Source organism: Mixophyes fleayi, chromosome 3, assembly GCF_038048845.1.
Source record: "Mixophyes fleayi isolate aMixFle1 chromosome 3, aMixFle1.hap1, whole genome shotgun sequence".
Taxonomy (NCBI): Eukaryota; Metazoa; Chordata; class Amphibia; order Anura; family Limnodynastidae; genus Mixophyes; species Mixophyes fleayi.
The window spans coordinates 318,717,962-318,728,053 of record NC_134404.1 but is presented as its reverse complement, the minus strand read 5'-3'; the positions used below and the strand labels follow the sequence as shown (position 1 = coordinate 318,728,053).

At 37.4% G+C, this 10,092-nt stretch overlaps 1 protein-coding gene across 2 annotated transcripts in view; it reads right to left on the bottom strand.

The window, feature by feature from the left end:
- FBXO11 (F-box protein 11) overlaps positions 1-10,092 on the bottom strand; it is a 50,815-nt gene that overhangs the window by 1,386 nt on the left and 39,337 nt on the right. For both annotated transcript variants that reach the window (XM_075204108.1, XM_075204109.1), the window contains exons 11-22: positions 9,401-9,538; positions 8,273-8,490; positions 7,294-7,379; positions 7,111-7,205; positions 6,822-6,944; positions 6,213-6,298; positions 5,791-5,867; positions 5,564-5,707; positions 2,292-2,402; positions 2,086-2,193; positions 868-976; positions 76-174 (exon numbers count right to left, since the gene is read on the bottom strand). In XM_075204108.1, coding sequence (XP_075060209.1) covers positions 76-174; positions 868-976; positions 2,086-2,193; positions 2,292-2,402; positions 5,564-5,707; positions 5,791-5,867; positions 6,213-6,298; positions 6,822-6,944; positions 7,111-7,205; positions 7,294-7,379; positions 8,273-8,490; positions 9,401-9,538 — 1,394 coding nt within the window. The remainder of the gene's footprint in view (positions 1-75; positions 175-867; positions 977-2,085; positions 2,194-2,291; positions 2,403-5,563; positions 5,708-5,790; positions 5,868-6,212; positions 6,299-6,821; positions 6,945-7,110; positions 7,206-7,293; positions 7,380-8,272; positions 8,491-9,400; positions 9,539-10,092) is intronic.

Genomic DNA, 10,092 nt, shown 5'->3' with positions numbered 1-10,092 from the left:
CTAAAATAAGAGTTAGCATTAATAAGACAGCCATTTATTTTAATCATTATTAAAGTGGAGAGAATTTGCACTTACCTATCATGTCTAATGAACTCTACGTCATGCCCTTGGTGACATTTCTTAATGCAGTTCACGCAGATGGCATTACGGTCTGTGGTGTTACAGGTGTGACATCTAAGGAACGACAAAAAAAAAAGGTTCAAGGTGCAAGAGATAATTGCCAGGAATCTGCTGACAAAACTTCATTTTATATCTGTCAAAGCTAGAAAGTGTGTGTGTCATAACGACAGTTCCAATTCAGTTTTGCTTAAGGATCCACTTGACAGCACAGTCTTTTTAACAGTAAACTAAATGTGAGATAGATTGTGCAAATCACAACAAACCTGAAAGTCCTTGCACCTATAGTCTAAGTATTTGTTATAACAATGCATACTACCGAGACACCAGACTGACCTCAACTTATTGTGTGACTCAAGGCAATAAATACACTGACTCACCCACATTTCTGCACACTGCCCTAATATGCTTAGCAAAGTGTTTTACTATTTTTCACTTCACACCATAAAAAAAAAAAAATCAAATGCACCAACCCCCTTTTCATTTTGTACACTTGCAGAATTTGTAGCTAGTTAACTTAGTGTTAAGGTAAAAACAACTCATTGCTAGCACTAGGGGATGGGAGTCAGTGCATTCAAGAATCACATCCCCTTTTTCTTATGTCATTACAGAACACTTATATAGTAAGTATTGGTATGAGAACTCTCAGGTTTGTATAGGTGATGTGAATGGGGGAATAATGAAGTATCCAACTGCATCTGGGTCATTTTAATTCTTGGACAACTATGGGGCCAGAAAGAAGGTGGTTACCTGTAAAAGTCATGCATTGGGTAGCTGGTATAACTTGATATCTTATATAGACACTGGCCTCTATTGACTGCTTTTTCTATGGCATCTTGATTGTTCATTATTTTGTTATCTGTAAGAATTATCAGAAAGGTTCTAATTATTATTCAGATTTAGCCAGCAAAACCACATTAACCCATTCTAGATTTAAAGATTCAGAACAGGAAAAAAATTGCTGAAGTGATCACAATATGCAGCCCCTATGAAAACACCAGTTCAAAATATTGCTAAAATCTATTTAGCATTCACACTAAGACTAATAAAAGGTCAAGTTAACAGATGCTTTAAAGATCCAACTCCTTCCCCCATCCTCCCTTTATTGGGTCCCAACAACAAAGGAGTAGTCCAAACTAGAGTCAAATGTCAGCTTCAGGCTGATGGCATTTGTGCTCCCAGCATGATACGATTTGTGCTGGTCACTGAAATGTTATCTGCCTGAAGCGGCTTAATGACAAGAGCAAGATGCATAGTTTCATGGACACCAACAGCACATAGAATGGTGTCCCAGGAGAGAGAACCCTAATTTAGACAAGTTAGGGGTAACTATAAGAAAGGTAGGATTAGGTTTAACGCTTACACCCATTAGAGACAGTCATTTTGTGCTGGAATATTAACTTGGGATGTTTTTTGTAAACTGATTCTCTACATTCTAGTTACAGGATCCCTGGAATACTTGGGAATTGGGGTTTTTGTTATTTGTAGCACTTATCCTATAGTGTCCGTCATTTCCCTCCGTGCAGTATGTAGTAGAAACTAGAAAATAATATGGGGTGATCATATCTGTGGAATGACATTACTGAGCAGCAGCGTTTAGTGTTGTCAGATTTACTGATAAACCACCCCCCCCCCCATTCATAGCCAAATATTGGTTCAGCCTACAAAATGGCTACTTCCATGGGGTGTAAGCGAGAATCGCAAATTAAAGCAATGAAATGGACACATTAAGAATGTCTGAGCATACACCCAAGCTATTCTCTTTATACAGGAGCAAACAAAAAAAAAATTAAGTAAAAACACTTATGAGAGGGAACATCTTTTACATATACAGGCATATTACACCTTTTACTGCACTGAGATATGCCAAATATGTATCCCATTAAGTAGATGCTTTGGGGTCATTATGTTATAATACACTTTTGTACTGTGTAACATGGAATAGGTAACTATATAAACTAGATATACCTTTCATTGTAACATTGACTCCAGATGCCAGAAATAGCCCTCCAAAGCGGTTGTTAAATATCTGATTACCTTCAAGGGTCGCTGTTGCATGGTTTGTAATTTCAATACCTGCAAACGGGAACAAGATTTCATGGGAAAGTGATGCATATAGGTCATTTTTAGCACTGAAAATATATTTCCATGGTTCCGCCAGGAAAAACACCAACCTGCAGCAAATCCATCGAATATCCTGTTTTTCCGTAAGACGGGGTGACTGTTGGTGCTGATTAACACGCCGGCCTGAGCATTCCTGAAGATGTCGTTCTCTTCAAGTAACCCTGTTACATAAAGACTGATTATAGAAGCACATAAGCTATTGGAAAATCCAATTATTGACATTATATATAAAATTGAAATCTTGAAAAATATATACAGATCAGAGCTAAAGATTTCCAGTTGTTTGATCTATCTAAATTTGTTAATTGGATTCTGCAGGGTTAGTTGAGGTTTCAATGTGCTTTACAAGTGCAGTTTTAACTATCAGTGAATTCACTGTAATGTCATTACTCAGCAAAATGGCTAAATTTTATTTGATATCTAACTATTCAATTCATCATTTGTCTCAACTGATATCTTTTTGATCTCCCAAATTAATGTTTATCCTTATGGGGCTTCTTGTCATCAGAGCAAAATGTCTATTGTAACACTCTGAAAGAGACTGTAAAATTTCAGAACAGAGGATTATAAGATCCATATTTATTCTCTAGTTAGTAAAGTCTATTTTTCATTCATATAGCTGAAGCGTCGGATCATTACAACACCAAACTAGCCGATCCTCTGACAAAGCTCTGGCGAAACGCGTTGTAATCTCTGCGTGCTACGCATTGGGACTGCCTTTGTGAAAATGAACCGATTTATAACTCTAAAGTACAACTATAATATCAATGAAAAATTAACATTCAAATCAAAGAACTTGCAGATAGTTCAACTAGCCCAGGTTAATAAACGTGTGTCAAACAGTTGCGATTGCTAATAGGAAGGTACTCATATATACTTTAATTAATGAACTAGCTAACTATATCCTGCTGTGAGATTGGCAAACAGTCACCTCCTTAAGTAAAAAAAATTATGATTCAAACTATTGACATATACAGAAATGGAAGTTGCTCAATCAATTTATAGGCTTATAGCAGGTGCTTGAAAGGGTGGGGTTATCCTAAAAGGAACAAACACACAAAGAATTCCCCCAGAACACTGCTATAGCCAGCAACAGATCTGCCATTTCTACTGTAAATAAAAATGCAAAAAAGTCTTAGTTGCACATGTTTGCAAATGTATGTTAAAGCCATCCGCCACTCTACGGTGCTTTTGCTAATAGGGTGGCCCTATCTCTATATATTTGGGCCAAACATATGTGGATTTTAAACTGAGAGCTAACTTGTCAAACTATTGATATTAACAAAGGTTACCAAACCCAGCAATATTCTTAACGTCAGGGTTGAATGGTAGCATTAGTATAAGTGGCTTGCAACTGAATTACAACAAGCAATACTACACCTGAAAGTTTACTGCAACAGAAACTGAGGCGCTTCGAGTCATCCGGTCTGTTAAAGTGATATTAGACTGGAACACTAGTACTGACAGAGCAACTAGTATGGGCACAGTTTTAATGATTCGGCGCATCAGCTATATGAATGAAAAATAGACTTCACTAACTAGACAATAAGTACTGATCTTATTAATCCTTGGTCTTAACCAACTAGCTCTTTTTCAGTTTTTACATACTTTTCGCTCTGATAAGAAACCCCATAAGGATAAACACTAATTTGGGAGATCAAGCAGATATTCGTTAACAGACAAATGATTAATTAAATAGTTCGATATCAAATATAATGTAACCATTTTGCCGAGTAGTGATGATATATTTACAATGAATTCACCGATAGCTAAAACTACATTAGTAAAAGCATAGTGAATCATCAACTAATAGATAGAATAGAGATCTGAATAGAGGGCTTTTTGACTGAAGTAGTATCCCTGGAGATATAATTAACAGAAGGTAGGGCCATACTAGGCATTTCATCAACCAAAGGAGTCTATTGTTTAAGCATTCTATAGTCTTTTCACTTCACAGTTCTTTCTATATTCATATTTTGCCACTTTATGGACTACAGTGTATGGTAGTTTAATCATGATTTTAACTGATGAAAAATAATTTTGATTTTTATTTAAGAAATAATTGATATGCTGTCAGTGAATGAGTACCCTCACTACAAGAGACCTTCTCCCTATGTATTACTCAGGGGCTAATACTCCTGCCTCACAGTACTTGGGTCTAGAGTTCACTCCCTGACCATGGCCTTATCTGTGTGGCATTTGTTCTCCCATGTTTGTGCGCGTTTCCTCTGGGTGCTCCGGTTTTCTCCCACACTCCAAAAACATAGCAGTGGGTTGATCGGCTGCAGAAAAAATTCAGCTGTGTGTGTTGGGGTATTTAGACCGTAAGCTCCAATGGGGCAGGGACTGATTTGAATGACATTCTCTGTACAGCGCTGCGGAATTGGTGGTGTTATATAAATAAATGGTGATGGTGAATACAGATGAATCTCCCTCCTGATCAGTAAAGATTGAGACATAACAGCTAATTTGACAACTGTGTTAAGTAGCGCATTTTATGAATGGATATACCTCAAAACTGCCATCTGTTTAAATATAGCTATATGCCAGATAACATTTTTTACAAGTCTGTATATTTAATGTATTGTGTGGAAAAGACCGGTCCCTACATAACACAGCTAGTTTTTGTTTAACAAGCTCAGCTTCACTAAGACAAATACCCAGAAGTGTTGTCTGAAGATCAGAATGTGATGCGGATCCAACTTCTAAGCAGTTATTGTAGAGACACAATGGGGGTACGGATAAACAGAACACAGGGGTTTACTATCATTTTCTACACTGAATCCGGTTGGTTGCCATGGGCAACAGTACCTTTTTCATAATAAACTAGAATAGTAGAAAAGTGTCCTGCAATGTGTCTCCCACCTGCACTGCCATTCTTAAAAGAAAGAAAAAATTTGGGGCAGTGTATTTCCAATAACTACAAAACCTCATTTAAAGAATAAAATCCATGCAAATAATTATTCACTTTTCAGTGTTCATTCACATCAAAATATTGGATTAAAATCAAGATCATTAATATATGGTTGAAAACAAAAAGTGAATTACAGCTAATTTTGTTCATTCATTTACAATAAAAATAGTTCAGATGAAGATATGTACTGCAGATTATACAGCGATTTCTCCTTCATGCGACACATGCAGCCAGGCATCATGACACAGAATGACCGGAAGACGCGGCTTTAGCTTTTACTAGACAAACATTCTCTGAGAATTCCGACACTTCAACATCCCCGTGTAACGCAACTACAGACGTCTAGTAAACAAAATTAAGTATGTGGGGTCAGATGCTGGTGCTGCGTGAAATAGGAGCACACTTCACCTCTGCCTCCATTAAATATACAGATCCCACCATCTCTCCCATCATGAATCTTGTTTCGTCTTAATGTGGGGTTGCTGTCTGTTTTAATCCAAACGCCAGCCATTGCATTGTCAAAAATCTCATTGTCTTCAATGAAGCCAAGCCCTGTGTAAAAATGGAAAAATTAATGCTGTTTCTAGATGTATATAAAGCTTTCTGCACACACCAGTTTTATGTAAATAACTTACCAGAATTATACACAAGTATTCCACCATTCTGACCTCCCCAGATTTTGTTGCGTCTTATCTTGGGGTTACTTCCCGTTCTAGAGCAACAGCAAAACAGAGTGTGATCAATTCAACATAAGGTAGGTTATAACACATAACTGGTGAATATAACAAACCAGTTAATGCAAAGACATGGAAAATCCCCTAAAACGTTTGAAGTTTATGAATAGTTGAACTTTATAGAGCAACTTCCTAAACCATTCTCAAACAGGAACTGCAAGTCACCCCACCTATATAGTCTGAACCCACAACAAGGAAGGAGGGGGCATCACATCATTACACCACAAGGAACACTTAAAATAAAAAAACAAATAGGGCACATCAAGCACATTCACCGGCAGCTGACATTTGTACAATACTTTTAATACAGGAAACAATCTTACCGTATTTGAACCCCAGAATACATATGGTTATAGATGTCATTGTCTTCTAACACGCCATGCCCATTGTCATAGAAGTACACTCCAACCTAGGAAACAATTTGCACTTTATTATAAAGGCATACCATATTCCCCAACTGGTGACATTGCTTGTAGTAGAACTAAAAACAAAAACACAATAAAACTTTGTAAAAGTTGATAAGTGCCTAAACTCCACACCCACTACTATACCCCATTGTATCGCAGTGTCCCCCAATGGCAGGAAAGAGAAAGATGAATTAATTCCATTGGTAGTCATCCTGATTCCAACACCACCCTCTTAATAACAGAAGTTTAGCCAGGGTTTAAGCTTGGGGTGTAAAGCTAAAGCAGTGGATAAAAACTTAAACCCGTTCACAATATCAGCCCTGACTTGTCAGCCAGCAGCAGAGAATTTATCCTCCAGTAGGAAATGCAGAATTGGTATTTCAGTTGTAAAATCAATAAAGAATATTTAAAGAGGAGAAAAAAAAAAAAAAGAGTGGCCAGAGTATGTGTGAAATGTTTGTTGTGGAGGGGGAAAATGAACAATAATACAAAGAGATCCGAAATTAGGCAGGACTCAATCTGTACCTGCTTCCCACTGTGTATTCTGTTCCTCCGTAGGACCGGCGTACTTCCTGTTGTCACCCACACTCCAGCCAAGGTATTACTATAAACCTCATTTTCTTCAATCACACCCTGTCCCTTTTCATGCTTTAAACAGAACATAAAAACACATTAACGTCTGTACAGATCACAAGACACCTATTCATCACTCTTACAATGTAGTATGCCACTTCCACTGTACACATGCATGCTTGGAATCGTTGGGTTTCAGATTTTAATTTTCTGTAGGACAGGAAAATATGGAGCAACTTACAACGTAGATACCACCATGCTGACCATCATGAATTTTGTTGTGTCTGACAATAGGGCAACTGTTTGTGCGGATCTGTATGCCGGCTAAAGCATTGCCTGTTAACATAAAGGAAAATCAATACCGAGAAAAGACAAAAAATAAACATGAAACATTTTTTTAATTTTAGTTTCTATTTTTTTTTACCATAAATGTCGTTTTCTTCTATAAGGCCTCTTCCATCGCCAAATATATACACACCACCTTGATTTCCATTAAAAATTGCATTTCCCCTACAAGAAGATCAGATATATAAAATTTGTAAATGTACCTGCAATTTTGAAAACAAAACTTATGTAAAAGTCTCATTTCATGGTATGAGTGATTTTATAAAGTGTTGGCTGTAAGAACTGTACATTGGTCAGGATATTGTTCTGTATATTCAGCATGTTTGTTTTTTTTGTTGTAGAATTATGGGCGCTCCATATTTACTCTGCGCCTATAACGATGTACTGATGCCTGTTTCATAGAACAGTGTTCCCCACCTCCTCCCCAATTACACAGCTCACTCTTGCATAAGAAGATACTAGAAGGAAGTCACCTGACAGAACAAAATCTTACACTGTAAAAGCAAGATTTTGTGGCTCAAACTTGTTCGAGTAAAACAATTTGACTACCAAAAAAAACCCCATAGGAATCCTATTTACCCTTACCCTCTCTGGTTGTGTACCTCCAGACAAAAGCCTTCGGCATTTATATTAGTGAATGGTGAACAAGCCTTGTGGGCTAAAAAAATCTGCAACAATCATCATCATCATCATCAATAGCCACTGCTGGGAAATCTACAGTCTGAAGTCATGTTTCTCAAGAGAACAGCGAGCATATATCTGACAGTATATGGTATAGTCTCATGAATATTTAGATATATAGAAGACTACTCTTGTACAAATGTCTAAAAATGTACTTTGCTTAAAAAGTTTGTGAACCTGCGTAATGTGTTTGACATACACACCACTTATTAAATTGTTATAATATATTTAACCCTTTCACTGCCAATACCGTTAATTCTGCAACTAAAATGTATCGCTCATCATCATGCATGATGCAAGGATAGTAAACATGCCAATAGGCAATCAATGGTCACCAGAACTATGGTCTAGGTACTTAAATAATTGGACATCCTTACCGTATGGTTGGGTCACTATTTGAGGTAATCCAAACACCAGCAAAATTGTTTGCATAGATTTTGTTCTCCAAGAACTGTCCTCTCCCTTTTTCATGGACATAAATTCCTCCTGTCTGTCCATGGTGAATCTCACATCTAACCACCGTTGGGTTGGCATAGGCTTTTACCTCAAAGCCCGCTATTCGATTTCTATGTATGTTGCAGCTTTCAAAGTAGCCCTGCAAACATGACAAAGGGTTTCATCATCGTAAAGTAAAAATATCCCCCTTATAAAGCAAAGTTTCTTTTCACTTTTTTTTTTAAACAAAAAAAAAAAACCCAAGAGACTCAGCAAAATTATATGCACACAACTGTTCTGCCATTTACATGGAGCACGTGTAGACACTGTTCTTTGAACGAGAGAATGGATTAGCAAATTGGACGGTGTGCCATTTGCCAAATGATCTCGTTAAAGACTAGAGTATTCTTCCATTTTCCAAAAACATCTCAGACATGGAATTACTATTTCACTCTGCAAATTATTTAATTGGAATTTTCCCTTTTTCAGATACATGTCCTTTATTGGCATTAGAGAATGTCCACCAAAAAATAAAACCACCACAACACCTACAGTTTTGCAAGAAGGTATGACAGGGAGAGCCCCCGTTAAAGGATAAAGACAGACAAAACACACATTTTTGGTAAAATTACTACATTCATCTTGTATACCCTTCATATGCACTCCCAGTTAAGCAGTCCATTATCCCCACTACATGTTCTAAGAAGCTCTACTCTAAAAAGTATGTCTCTGCCCTAGTTATTCTGTAACATAACAAGGTGGTTGAATAGGTCATAATGAAATGCCAGAGGAAAGTCTTAAACCCCACAGGTCTGGCAAACCGTTTCTTTTTTTAGTGTGCGAAACATTTTATTAAGCAAGGTAAATGTACACTATCTGCTTGCCAAATAGCATACATGAGTAGGTAATGGATTATTTGCAACCTACAGATATATACACAAATACATACATAAATATAGGCATAAATACGGCATGATATTGCATGGTGCTTATCCAAGGAATGGTCAATATATACACACACATTTATACAACACACACACACACACGTGGGTGTGGGAAAAGTAACTTACCATGCCGTGGTCGAACGTGAACACACCAACATCCCGTCCATGGTGAATGTGATTTCGCCTAATGATCGGGTTGCCATGATTCTTGACCCATATACCAGCTAGAGCATTATTGGAGATTTCATTGTCTTCATAGATACCCTGAATAGAAAAAAAGAAAAAAAACAAGTCATCTTACAGTTAATTTATTTTCCTCACAGTACTCCATGGCAACTTTTACTATGCGTTAGCTTCCTCTTTTTTTTTTTTAAGTTAGGGACAGGTCTAACAAAAGCCCCCCATACACAGTATATAACAAGCTCCTCCCCATCCTCTACATCTTTCAAGCACTTTCTAAACAGTCTTCTGAAACATAACACCCCCCCTCCCCCCATCTAAAACAACCTGGGTGGGAATACAAGCAGCTGCCATGGAGTACTTTGAGGAAAAGGAATTAATGGTAAGATGATTTGCTTTTTTTCCCCCTTCACTCCTCCATGGCAGCCTTTACTATAGGATGTATCCAAGCAATACACAGGGGAACAAAAACAAATTAGCCAGTATATTGCTTGCATAAAGAATTTATTTAGTGCTTGACTAAAGATGTCTGCCAAATTGAGAATCTGCTCATAAAACTTGAGGGCAATAATAACTGGAAGTTATGGAAGGATGTCCATCCTGCTGCTCTGCACTTCTGTCACAGAAGCCTCAGCCAC